Source organism: Lycium ferocissimum, chromosome 9 (genome assembly GCF_029784015.1).
Source record: "Lycium ferocissimum isolate CSIRO_LF1 chromosome 9, AGI_CSIRO_Lferr_CH_V1, whole genome shotgun sequence".
NCBI classification, from domain to species: Eukaryota; Viridiplantae; Streptophyta; class Magnoliopsida; order Solanales; family Solanaceae; genus Lycium; species Lycium ferocissimum.
This window is the reverse complement of record NC_081350.1, coordinates 40,892,024-40,905,338: the sequence shown is the minus strand read 5'-3', so window position 1 is coordinate 40,905,338 and position 13,315 is coordinate 40,892,024. Positions and strand designations below refer to the sequence as shown.

At 34.8% G+C, this 13,315-nt stretch overlaps 1 protein-coding gene and 1 non-coding gene across 5 annotated transcripts; both read left to right on the top strand.

The window, feature by feature from the left end:
• The first annotated feature begins 1,226 nt into the window (after positions 1 to 1,226).
• Positions 1,227 to 12,269, top strand: LOC132030805 (eukaryotic translation initiation factor-like). Of its 4 annotated transcripts, XM_059420558.1 has the most exons (10): positions 1,227 to 1,375; positions 4,668 to 4,698; positions 6,976 to 7,047; positions 7,285 to 7,386; positions 7,980 to 8,180; positions 9,091 to 9,194; positions 9,770 to 9,857; positions 9,953 to 10,303; positions 10,388 to 10,630; positions 10,944 to 12,269. In XM_059420558.1, the coding sequence occupies exons 1-10, from the start codon at positions 1,227 to 1,229 to the stop codon at positions 11,937 to 11,939; spliced, it is 2,337 nt and encodes a 778-aa protein (XP_059276541.1). In that variant the 3' UTR covers positions 11,940 to 12,269. The 4 variants fall into 4 exon arrangements, with proteins under 4 accessions (XP_059276541.1, XP_059276540.1, XP_059276539.1 ...); XM_059420557.1 differs by lacking the exon at positions 4,668 to 4,698 and having other exon boundaries at positions 1,227 to 1,382; positions 7,989 to 8,180; XM_059420556.1 differs by lacking the exon at positions 4,668 to 4,698 and having other exon boundaries at positions 1,227 to 1,382; positions 7,986 to 8,180.
• On the top strand, positions 6,622 to 6,727 carry LOC132032272 (small nucleolar RNA snoR103). Its single transcript, XR_009408412.1, has one exon. It is a non-coding gene; the product is annotated as a small nucleolar RNA snoR103 (small nucleolar RNA).
• Positions 12,270 to 13,315: the final 1,046 nt, after the last annotated feature.

Sequence of the window (13,315 nt, the reverse complement as noted above, 5' to 3'; positions counted from 1 at the left end):
TTTGTTTATGGGGTTAATAGTTCATTTGGTTCCTCAGTTATTAATAAATTCTAATTTTAATCCTACTCATCTTATGATATGAGATTAAAATTACCCCAACCCCAAAAGTGTTTTTTTGTTCTTCCTCACAAAGGCCTCTCTTTCCCTTCCCCATTTTCCATTCCCGTAGAGAAGAGAGAAAAAACAACCTATCTCTCTCTCTGGAATTCACTTTCTCTCTCTAAAAATCTAATCTTTATCTCTATCCTCATATGATACAAATAGATAGATACACGTTAATTTGTATCTATCACTTTTATCGTTTCGTTTCATGATTACTCTATTTAATTAGAGTTTAACTCACAAGGAACAAATCAAAATCTACCATAACTGAAGGATCAAAAATACTATGCTCGCTAATTTCATTATTAATTATCGATATTGAATTCAAATTTTTGAAATAAAATCGTTTTTGCTAGAAAGCACTTTACTCTAAAAATGTGATTTTTCAATGCAAATCTCAATTAATCAGGCCTCAAAGCACTTACCAAAACCGAATGATTTTTTTTTTTTTAAAAGTATATTTGTATAGTGCACAATTTTATGGTAAACTACTGATATTGAGCGCGGTAAGTATAAGATTTAGTGGATTTTTTAATTACTCTTTCTATAAACTTAATAAAATAATATAGAAATAATCTTTGCGATAAAATATACTCCCTCTGTTTCAATTTGTTTGAACCTTATTTCTTTTAATTTATCAAAATCAAATTGAATGACTTTCCTAATTTGGAAACAAATTCACTTTTATGAATGATTTACATCCTTATTTTGAAAACAAGTTTAAAAAAGTCTTCCATCTTTCTTAAATATCTTTCTATAAACTTAATATAAATTAAATAGAAATAGTATTTGGGATTAACTTGTAGCTCCTCACTTAATATGTCCCCAAAGTACCCATGTATAAATCTAATAATACCAAAATTGTCCCCAAAATGTTTTTTTGTTTTTGTTTTCCTCACCGTCTTCAGAAACGCCTCTCGTCACCCAGCAGAGGAGAGGAAAATCAATCTCTCTCTCTCTCTCTCTCTCTCTCTAGAATTTCACTTTCTCTCTCTAAAAATCTAATCTTCACATCTCTTTCTATTAATCAATTATATAATTAATAGATAGATACAGGTGAATCTGTATCTATCAATTTTATCGGTTGGTTGTTGGTTTAGATTTGATCGGACGGTGGAGAGATTATGCAGAAAGGTGATCAAACGGTGATAAGTTTAAGACCAGGTGGTGGTGGTGGTAATAGAAGCAGAGTAGTATTTGGCTCTCGCTTTGACACCTCATCATCATCTACATCTACTACTACTAATTCTGATCTTCCATTTCTTCGTCCATCTTTTAAGGTTCTTTCCTTTTTTGTTTTTTTCTATTTTTAGATCTATTGCTTTTTTGTGCTTTTTCTTGATATTTTCTAGCTGTTTGATTTATCTTTTGTTGCGAATTTAAAATATAAAGAAGTAAACACACGAAAAGATAACATTTTTGACCTTATGGTCTGTCCCTAACAAGCTAGATATTTTGAGTTTTTTTTTTTTTAATCATATTTTGAATATGTTGATTTACCTATTGTTGTTGTTGTTTGGTTGTTTTTGCCATGTGAAAAATCTAATCTTTTTCCTATCTAGCTTGTAATTCTGCATTATAGAACTTTTAAAAAAAATTATCAAGAACTTACTCTCTTGAGCCGAGGGTCTTTTGGAAACAGCCGCCCTACCTTTCAAGGTGGGGGTTAGGTCTGCGTACACTCTACCCTCCCCAAACCCCACATGGTGGGATTATACTGGGCTTGTTGTTGTTGTTGTTGAATTAGTGGCGGAGCCAAGAATTTCGCTAAAAGAATCCAGAATATAAAGCAGTAAACGCGCAGATACAAAATTAATTTTTTTTTTGACCTTATATATAGTATATGGTAAGGTTACACCAACAAGTTTCAAAAAAAAATATATATATATATATGGTAAGGTCTGCGTACATCCTACCCCCTACCCCACTTGTGGGATTATAGTGGTATGTTGTTGTTGTAATTTTCAGGTTACAGTACGTCTATTGGTTTTGTGTGTTTTTTCTTGATGTTTTCTAGCTGTTTGATTTGTCTATTCTTGTTGTTTGGTTGTTTCCCATGTGAAAAAACTCTAATCTTTTTTCTGTCTAACTTGTGATTTCTGCATTAGACAACCCTTAATTTGTTTAGAAGACAAATTATTAAGCATAGGCTTATATATTTGCTATCTATTGTTGATGTTTGGTTGTTTCCTATGTGAAAAATCTAATCTTTTTCCTATCTAGCTTGTGATTTCTGCATAAGACAACCCCTATTATATAATTAAGTATCGGAATTAGTGATGGAGCCTGGAGTTTTGTGAATTCAAAATATAAACAAGTAAACATACAAAAAAGTTTTACTTTGTAGTTGATAGTTTCTCGCTGTTTTTATCATATCCTGAATGTGTTGATTTGTCTATTGTTGATGTTTTGTTGTTTCCCATGTGAAAAAATCTGATCTTTTTTCTATCTAGCTACCTATTGTTGCTATTTTATTGTTATTTACTTTATGGGTATGTGAAAAATGTAATCTTGTCCTATCTAGCTACCTGTTATTTGCTGTTTTATTGTTTTTTACTTTATGGGTATGTGAAAAATCTAATCTTTTCCTATCTAGTTACCTATTTATTGCTGTTTTGTTGTTTTTTACTTTATGGGTATGCGAAAAATGTAATCTTTTTCCTATCTAGTTACCTATTGTTTGATGTTTTTGTTGCTTCCCATGTGAAATATATAATCTTTTTACTATGAAGCTACCTATTATTGCCGTTTTATTGTCTTTTTACTTTATGGGTATTTGAAAAATGTAATCTTTTTCCTATCTAGTTACCTATTGTTTGATGTTTTTGTTGCTTCCCATGTGAAATATATAATACAATCTGTCTTTAACTCGTTCTCAACTCGTTCTCTTTCTTATTATCTTGCTTAACTATATTGGTTATATAGTTGATAACTATGGTTTTCTTTTAACTTTATGGGTATGCTTTTTCATGATATTTTGTATTGTTTTTATCATATCTTGAATGTGTTGATTTAGCTATTGTTGTTTGTTTGGTTGTTTCCCAATGTGAAAAATCTAATCTTTTTCATATCTAGCTTGTGATTATGCATTAGATGTTTTAGAAGACAAATTGTTAAGTATTTGAATCAGTGGTGGTGCCATGAATTTTGCTAAGGGAATCGAAAATATAAAAGAGTAAATAAAGGAAAAAGTCAAGGGGACTCAATATCTACTATATAGACATAAAAAACAATTTTGACCTATTTCTTGATATTTTCTAGGTGTTTGATTTATGTATTTGTTGCTTTTTTTTTTTTGGTGAAAAATCTGATCTTTTTTCTTTCTAGTTTGTGATTTTTGCATTAGATAGAACCCCTAATTAGGTTAGAAGTCAAATTATTAAGCATATGAATTAGTACCCCTCATTGATTTTCTTTTTTACTTTGTGGGTATCCTTTTTCTTGATATTTTGTAGTGTTTTTCTCATATCCTGAATGTGTGGATTTACCTATTGTTGTTGTTTGGTTGTTTTCCATGTGAAAAATCTAATCTTTTTGCTATCCAGCTACCGATTGTTGATGCTTAGTTGTTTCTCAATGTGAAAAATTGAATCTTTTTCCTATCTAGCTTGTGATTTCTGCAGTAGAGAACCCCCTAATTTGCTTTAGAAGACGACACTTTTTGATAAGCGTTAATGTCCGGGCCAGCTTGCAAGCACCTCGACTAATTCCATGGGATACTCCCTCGGTCTCAAAATATTTGTCGCATTTTTCATTTGCACGCCCCTTAAGAAAGCATGTATAAGGGCAGCATTTTGACTATTTTACCCTCTTGACATATTTCATGTAATCTCTCCTTAATAAATATCTACTCCATCACTGGTGAGAACCTCTTAAATGTTGCTAATTAATACAAGGGTAAAATGGGAAAAAGTTACTTGATTCGGTCTTGATTAAATAAAACGACAAATATTTTGAGACAAGTATTTTTAGTAAGGACGACAAATATTTTGAGACGGAGGGAGTACCTTAGAAGATTAATTATTAAGCATTTGAATTAGTGGTGGAGCCAGGAATTTCGCTAAGGGAGTCCAAAAAGAAGTAAACACACAAAAAAATCAAGGCAATTCAATGTATACATATAGTGTAATTTTCGGGTTTTCGGGCAACGAGGAAGAACTCCCTTGTGCTCCCTGGTTGTGCCCCTGGTTGAATTTTTGCTCTAGTTTTTCATATCTATGTATTCTTTTGATATTTTGTAGTGTTTTTATCATATCTTGAATGCGTTGATTTGCCTATTGTTGATGTTTGGTTGTTTCCCATGTGAAAAATCTAATCTTTTTCCTATATAGCAACCTTTTGGTGATGTTTGGTTGTTTCCTATGTGAAAGATTGAATCTTTTTTCTATTTAGCTTGTGATTTCTGCATTATAGAGTCCCTAAGTTGTTTTAGAAGACAAATTCTACTCCAAATAAGCTCAAATTTGAAACATAAGTTCCATATATCATAAAGAACACACCTCGATCATCAATTTGTCAAAAGAACAACAATGAACCATTTGAAGCAGTTATTTGGCTCTTGGTGGTGGTTCTAATTCCTCTCTTTCATCTTTCAAGGTTCAATCTTTTTTCTATTTTTTCAGATTATTGATTTTTTTGCTTTATGGCTTTGCTTTTCTTGATAGTTTATTGTGTTTTTATCATATCCTGAATGTGTTGATTTATCTATTGTTGATGTTTTGTTGTTTCCCAATGTGAAAGATTTAATCTTTTTCCTATCTAGCATGTTTAGTTGTTTCTCAATGTGAAAAATCTGATCTTTTCTGTATATGTTTTTTCTTTGATATTTTCGAGCTGTTTTTATGATATATTGAATGTGTTGATTTGCCTATTGTTGTTGTTTGGTTGTTTCCATGTGAAAACTCTAATCTTTTTCCTATCTAGCTTTTGATTCTGCATTAGAGAACCCCTACTTTTTTTTTTTTTTTAAATAGGTGATTCATATATCCGACCCCAACTAGTTCAAGGTTGAAGCATAGTTGATTGATTGATTGATTTATATTGGGAACAGTTTAAGCATAGCTTTTGTTTTGCAAAATACAATCTTTGTCTTGTACTTGTGCTCTTTTTTATTATTTTGCTTAACGGTATTGGTTATATAGTTGATAACTGTGGATATTTTTACTTTGTGGGTATGCTTTTTCTTGATATTTTTGAGCTGTTTCTATCATATCCTGTATGTGTTGATTTACCTATATTGTTGATGTTTGGTTGTTTCCAATGTGAAAAATCTGATCTTTTTCCTATCTAGTGGTAAGGTCTGCGGACATCCTACCCTCTCTAGACCCCACTTGTGGGATTACACTGGTATGTTTTTGTTGTAATTTTCGGGTTTTCGGGTGAAGGGGACAAAACTCCCTTAAGCTCCCTAGCTCTGCCCCTGGTTGAAATAGATTTTTTTTTTTTACTTTGTGGGTATGCTTTTTCTTTGATATTTTGTAGTGTTTATCATATCTTGAATGTGTTGATTTACCTTTTGTTGATATTTTGTTTTTTCTCAATGTGAAAAATCTAATCTTTTCCTATCTAGCTACCTATTGTTGATGTTTAGTTGTTTCTCAATGTGAAAAATCTAATCTTTTTCCTATCTAGCTCCCTATTGTTTGATGTTTAGTTGTTTCTCAACGTGAAAACTCTAAATCTTTTTCCTATCTAGTTACCTATTTTTGATGTTTAGTTTTCTCAATGTGAAAAATCTGATCTTTCTCCCAGCCAGCTACCTATTGTTTGATGTTTAGTTTTCTCAATGTGAAAAATCTGATCTCTCTCCCATCCAGCTACCTATTGTTTGATGTTTGGTTGTTTCTTCCAAATGTGAAAAATCTAATCTTGTTCCTATCTAGCTACATATTGTTGATGCTTAGCTGTTTCTCAATGTGAAACATCTAATCTTTTCTTATCTAGCTTTTGATTTCTGCGTTAGAGAACCCCTAATTTGCTTCAGGAGACAAATTATTAAGCATTTGAATCGGTGATTGCGCCAGGAGTTTCACTAATGTAATCCAAAATATAAAGAAGTAAACACATGAAAAAGCCAATGGGATTCAACATCCACTGTATGTCAAAAATAAATTTGACTTTATATGCACAATGTAATTTTCCTGTGAAGGGGATAAATGAAATGGGGCAGATTAGAATGGGTCGGTTATAGGGGATTCATATATCCGACCGTAACCAGTTCAAGGTTGGATATATCTCTGATGCATTATCCAATTGTGTCTATAGAAACTTTATTCCGTTTCTTCCTGTTGTAGACCGTTGTGCTGCATTTTATGCATGAATCTGTATGATTATTAATCTATAAGCAAAGGTGTCAATGTTTATATTTGTACGCATGTAGATGATTTGAGTTGTTTTCTGATAAGGTCTCTGGCTTGTGTTGATTAAAATGTATTGTATTGTTATTGGTACAATAGAAATGTCTGTGCGCATAATATTTGAATTATACGTTCTTGTTAACGTCCTAATTCTTGGCAGCTCACTTTAGTTGTGTATCTGCAGTAAATATGGGTGGAAAATCACTAGTAGGCTTTAGGTGGGCACTTAAGAATTATCAGGCCGCCCATAAAGAACTCTACTAACACTGGAAGTCTTATGAACTTCGTAAAGCATGTAGAAATATTTTAAATTCTTACAATCAATTCATTGCATGTTCCCTTATTTTCACAATAAGCTATCGGTTCTGATCAATGCTTTCTTGCTGGATTTGTATTTTAATGGTACTTTCTGTTTTTTATGCTAGCTCAAAATGCTTTATCTTCTTTCTTGAAATTCATTTTAAGAACTTCCTGTTCTGAGGGTTCTGTTTGTCGTAACTCACTTTTATCATTGTAGACTGGAGATTCTCGTTTGGAGAACCATGAACGTGTTCGGTATACTCGAGATCAGCTCCTGCAACTGAGGGAGGTAATATCCATGTTTAAAAATGTTAGCGACACAAAACTGACCTTTTTTACGGATAGGTATCGACTGTGATGTAATTTGTATCATTGACAATTTAGTCTTCCTCTTCCATCCTTTAGATTTCTCCCGATTCCAGCTACCCAAAAAACAAAAAAAGAAAAAAAAAAGAAGAGAAGATATCATGGTGGATTTTCATGATTTATATGCTTGTCCTTGATTGTGGTAATTGTTGTCTTCTAGGCGGTTGTCCTACAGTTACCTGAGGTTATTCTGCAAATCAAACATGAAGTTGAAGCCGAACTGTTTGGTGAAGATTCCTCTCGGGCTCGTGTTGATACCAATGTGAGTTTCTGTCTGACTTGATATTAGACTTGTAGCTTGTTTGGCCAAGCTTCCAAAATCTGCTTATTTTGGATTTTGGAAAGTTCTTTTTCTTAGAAGAGCTTGAAAAACAGAAAAAGTATTTTTGGATAGTAGCAGTTTGTGTTTGGCTAATCAATTTAAAAACACTTTTGCCAATATTAGAGCAGTACTTTGTGCTTGGCCAATGTTTCAAATGTGCTTCAGTGGAGAAGTTACTTTTTCAGAGCTTCTGGAAAACTACTTTTGCTACTACTCAAACTCACTTAATTTTTCACTAAAAGCTTGACCAAACACCTCCACTTTCTAAAATAAGCACTTTTGGCTTCCCAGAAGCTTGACCAAACAGTCTTTTGGTATAAAAAATTGTATTTAGTTTCATCTGATTATTTTGTTGGCATTCCTCTCCTCCCCACTGCAAAAGGAAAAGGAATATTTGATGCTTTTGGCAATTTTGTGAGCTAAAGAGCAGTTCTGATTCATTATTTTCTAATGCTGGTATATTTTCTATTTCACTTTCTTGCATTACTTACTTTCTGTTGCCTGATTGTCCACTTTAATTTGTGTTTCTGTAGGTGCAGCAGACTCAATCTCAGGGTCGTTATTCTGAACCAGACAACCGTGACTGGCGTAATAGATCAACACAAATTTCTGCCCCCCTAGAGGAGAGGTCATGGGAAGCACTTCGAGAAAACAGGGAATTTGGTGGCCAGTATAATTGGCAAGAGCAGCTTAACTCACAGTTTGCAAGAGCTCAAGTATCTGCCAACCAAGGGGTAATTCATTTCTTCATGATAGGTTTTCTAAATTGCGCATGTTGGAGAATGTTCATTATTGATTTAAGGGCTAATAGCATTATTGGTCCCTCAGTTGTCCGCAAATTCTGAGTTTGGTCCTAGTGATATATCACTCAAAACATTTAACCTACAATTAATTAAAATTTGTGTTTTTGGTCCCTCGGTCTAGGAAATATGTTATATTTAGACTATGTTGTTAAAGTATATATATTACCCTCAAATGTGAGTAGCAATACAATCTTAACATGCCACATGTGTAATCAATCTTACCCTCAATTTGTGTTTATTCATAAGCAAATGGATCAAAATGTACATTTCAAGTAATTTAAGGTTAGATGTGCTTAGTCAAATTTCAGAAGGACTAAAATTGAAATTTTCCTATAACCGAAGGACTAAAAGTGCTATTAACCATGATTTAAAGAACTTCTGTTCATTTTTTCCTGCTTTTGAGCCTAGGGTCTTTCAAAACAGCCTCTCTACCTTCACAAGGTAGGAGTAAGGCTGTGTACACACCACCCTCCTCAGATCCCACTAACACTGGGAATGTTGTTGTTTGTACTCCCAACGGTGAGTTTAGTTTTCTATGCTTTCTGAAAGACATCAGCAATGAAAGAAATATAATATACTTGATTACTACGTCACCTGCTCATGTATACAGGGAAATTCCTTTATCGAGTACTGTGGTTGTTAGTATTAAAATTAGGTGTACAAACACGTAGCTGTATTATCTTATTGACATAATGTGGAAAATCAGTTAGATTAATTTAAGGGATAGCTCTTTTTCCCTACATAATCTCTCTCTCTCTCTTTTTTTTTTTCAAAGCTTATTCCTTGCACTAGCAACAGTTTCTTTTTTGTTCTGCTCAAAGTTCAATTGTTTGTGCACCAGGGACAGGGAGGTCCTGCTGCTACACTGATCAAAGCTGATGTGCCATGGTCAGTCCGAAGGGGCACTCTTTCTGACAAAGATCGTGTCTTGAAAACAGTCAAGGGGTAATCTTTCTGGAAGTTCTTACCAATGCTTTTAACAATGTTTCATATCATAATTCGAGGCTATTTTTCACCACATATTGACAGTAGGGAACTGCGATTTGCTCTTCTTCACTACCTTTTCTCATATGCATGGATATAATAAGCCATCACTAGCCCGTGGAACTACTTACTTTAAATAATAAAATAAGGTTTTGATATGGTTTTGTTCTTAACGTTACAAGTCGCTGCCCCAATTAATGTGTCCTAGTTCGGATTTCGAGAGTCAAACTTCTTAATTTTGACCGTGAATTCGGACGTAGAATCTTTTAAGTTTTTTAAAATAAAATTTACATATTTGGAAACAACTTAAAAAGTACTATAAGTCGAAATAATTAACAACTCAAATATTTAAAAGCATATAAAAAATTGACTGTCAAAGAAAAATTCATTAGACTCTCGAAGCCCAAACACCACCACATAAATCGTGACATTCTTGGTTTCAGATGTTTTATCACAGTTTGCAAATAATGTGAAGGTAAATTTTTAGGATATGATTATTGTGTACATGATTGGTTTAAGTATTATCGATCTTGCAGAATACTCAACAAGTTGACACCGGAGAAATTTGATCTTCTCAAAGGTCAATTAATTGATTCCGGGATAACAAGTGCAGACATTCTAAAGGTACTCCTATCTCTCAGACACCTATATTTCTCTAATGTCTTGTTTTCCCTCGTATGTCTTGGATAACTGACGTATTCTCTCCTTCTATATTGCAGGGTGTGATCTCCTTGATATTTGACAAGGCCGTATTGGAACCCACCTTTTGCCCGATGTATGCCCAGCTTTGTTCTGATCTCAATAAGAAGCTTCCTCCATTTCCATCTGATGAACCTGGTGGGAAAGAAATCACCTTTAAGCGAGTTCTTCTGAATAATTGCCAAGAGGCATTTGAAGGTGCTGACAAATTGAGGGAAGAAGCAAGACAAATGACTGCTCCGGAGCAGCAGTCAGAACGCAAGGACAAAGAAAGGTTGATCAAATTGCGAACTCTTGGAAACATACGTCTTATTGGGGAGCTTTTGAAGCAAAAGATGGTTCCTGAAAAGATTGTTCATCACATTGTTCAGGTTATTGATTGTTTTCTATTAGCTTAATCGTCTTGTTCCTTTCCCACTTAAATATCTTCGACATATCAATTTACTTGTTAACAGGAACTATTAGGACCAGATCCCAAAAGCTGTCCAGAAGAAGAGAACGTTGAAGCTATATGTCAGTTCTTCAACACCATTGGTAAGCTGCTTGACGAGAAGCAAATGGCAAGGCACATCAATGATAGTTATTTTAACCGATTGAAGGAACTATCAACAAACCCTCAGCTGGTGTCACGACTAAGGTTTATGGTGCGTGATGTGCTGGATTTACGTGCCAATAACTGGGTCCCTAGGCGTGAAGAGGTAACACACGACTTGCTTATGTAATACTCCTTCTATCTCAATTTATGTGAAGGTGTTTGACTGGGCACATAATTTAAGAATGAAAGGACTTATGAAACTTGGGATCCAAAATGATATTTTTGTGGCTATAAATCATCTCATTGAGGGTAAAATCAGAAGTTTAAAGTTAAATTGTTACTAAATATAAAAAACGTCTCATTCTTTCTGGAGCAGACTAAAAAGAAAAAGAGTGTCACGTAATCAGGGCGCAGGGAATAGGTGACTAGTTTAGTCCTACACTTCTTTCTCATGATGTATTAACTTTGTTTTACAGGTGAAAGCCAAAACCATCAATGAGATCCACTCGGAAGCAGAGAAGACATTAGGGTTACGTCCTGGTGCTACAGCAAGCATTAGAAATTCTCGTGTTCCTCCAGGTGCTCAAGGGAATTTGGGTCCCAGCGGCTACCCTATTAATCGACCTGGCACTGGTGGTATGATGCCAGGGATGCCAGGTGCAAGAAAGATGCCCGGGATGCCAGGAATGGATAATGACAACTGGGAGGTTCCTAGGTCACGGACAATGCCACGTGGTGTTCAGCCGCCATTGATTGGCAAGTCACCGTCCTTGAACACAAGGCTGCTGCCTCAGGGTAGCGGTGGCGGCATAAGTGGCAGGAGTAGCGCCCTCTTACAAGGTAGTGGTGGACCCTCTGTCCAGCCTTTATCACAAGTTCCGGGACCCGTTAGGCCATCTCCAACAAGTACCGTTTTGCCTGTTGCTGAGAAACCGAAACTTCAGGCACCTCCAGCTGCAAGTCCTGAAGAACTGAAGAGAAAGACAGTTTCTCTTTTGGAGGAATATTTTAGTGTTCGGATTTTGGACGAAGCTTTGCAGTGCATTGAGGAACTTAAATCCCCTGCCTTCTATCCTGAGGTTGTTGAAAAAGCCATATCCCTTGGACTGGATAAAAGTCCGCCACGTGTCGAACCAGTTGCACAACTTCTCGAGCACTTGTTTGCTAAGAAGGTTTTTACTGCTACCGACTTGGCTACTGGATGCTTGAACTTTGCTTCTCAGTTGGATGATCTCGCAATGGATTTACCAAAAGCACCAGCAAATTTCGGGGAGATAATTGCAAGGCTAGTTTTGACAGGGGCAATAGATTTCAAGTTGGTGAATGAGATCCTGAAGAAGGTAACGGATGACTTCTACCAGAAGGACTTATTTGCAGCCATCACGGGATTTATTAGCTCTAGCCCTACGGGTCAAGGAGTATTAGATTCACAAGCAAGTGATATTGAAGCCTGCAAAAATCTGTTCCAGTAAAGTGAACCAGAGCAACTGTATCGCAGTTTTTCATAATCGGAACGTTGAAGAACAGGTGATTTTATGTGAGTTGTATACTTTTTTCCCAAGGTGTGTTCATTAGACGACGAAAGACAGTTTTGCAACATGGTAAATTATATGCCATATTTGCTGTCGAGGCAACGGGCTGCTTTACGGAGCCCAGCTGTTTTGTATTCCATTAGTTTTTCATTTATTTTTTCCCGTTGACTTGTTATATTAAGTTTTGTCGAACTTGTGAGTTCATAAATGCAACTGTTCCAACCTTTCCACTATTCTGAAGTAGAATTTGATAATAGAAGTTTGTCTTCAGTTTTGTCTCCTTTGGTAGTTTTATCATTGCTCTCGCTGGTATTTGCATTCTGCAGTTTTCTCTATTAGCTTGCTTTTGTACCTTTTTTTTGGCTATAGTTTGGTAGTACAGTGACTTTTCTATAACAGACATCCTTTATAACAACATTTCATGATATAGACCAAATTCGTTTATGAATCAACTTTTCATGTTATGTTATGTTATATTATATGGTCGCTATAATACTATAAAATTTTCCTGTAGCAGTCAAAAATTATTCGAACAACCAGAGCGGTTATAGAGTTTTGACTGATCTAATATGTTGTACAATCAAAATCAGTGTGTTAAAGTTATTTCAAGTTAACAAACTTCCCAACATGTTTTGATTCTAGTAGTTGCCATATTTAATAGGATCATCTTCCTGTCTGTGAAAAGAGACTTCACATTATTATTTGCTTGTGAGTTTTTGACTTTGAATTGTTGCGGTGCAGACGCAATTGAGGAATTAGTGCTTCACTTTGATTCCAAGTGTTCTACTATATATACTATGGAAAAGGGCTCAAATGTGCCATCAAACTATCGAAAATAGCTCATTTATGCTATTCGTCTATAGTTTGGCTCAGTTATGCCATCGCCGTTATCAAAATGGCTCAATCATGCCATTTTTCAGTAACACCGGTTTTACAATATCAGATATGACACTTGACTTCCAATTAGAAGTCCATGTTGTTTAATTAAACTAGCCCAATTTTAAATCACAAATTAATAAAATAATCCGACCCATTGAACTATCGGATTGGGTTGATTTAATTAAACGACGTGAACCTCTAATTGGAGGTCATGTATCATATCGGGTATTATAACATCGGAATTAATGAAAAATGGCATAAATGAGCTATTTTGGTAACGATGATCACATAAATGAGTCAAACTATTGACGAGTAAAGATAGATGAGCCATTTTCGATAGTTTGATGGCATATTTGAACAGTAAGAGCGAAACACGTAATGCATGTGTTAAGCGCAGGTCACGGTTTTTGACCCCTGCAAGGACTAAAGCTTGTTAT

Excerpts from the sequence above, each read along its gene's own strand:
- LOC132030805 (XM_059420558.1), top strand. The coding sequence starts at position 1,227 with ATGCAGAAAGGTGATCAAACGGTGATAAGTTTAAGACCAGGTGGTGGT. Across the intron at positions 7,387-7,979 it reads GGGCTCGTGTTGATACCAAT|GTGCAGCAGACTCAATCTCA; the intron begins GTGAGTTTCTGT and ends GTGTTTCTGTAG. Across the intron at positions 10,631-10,943 it reads GGGTCCCTAGGCGTGAAGAG|GTGAAAGCCAAAACCATCAA; the intron begins GTAACACACGAC and ends TTTGTTTTACAG.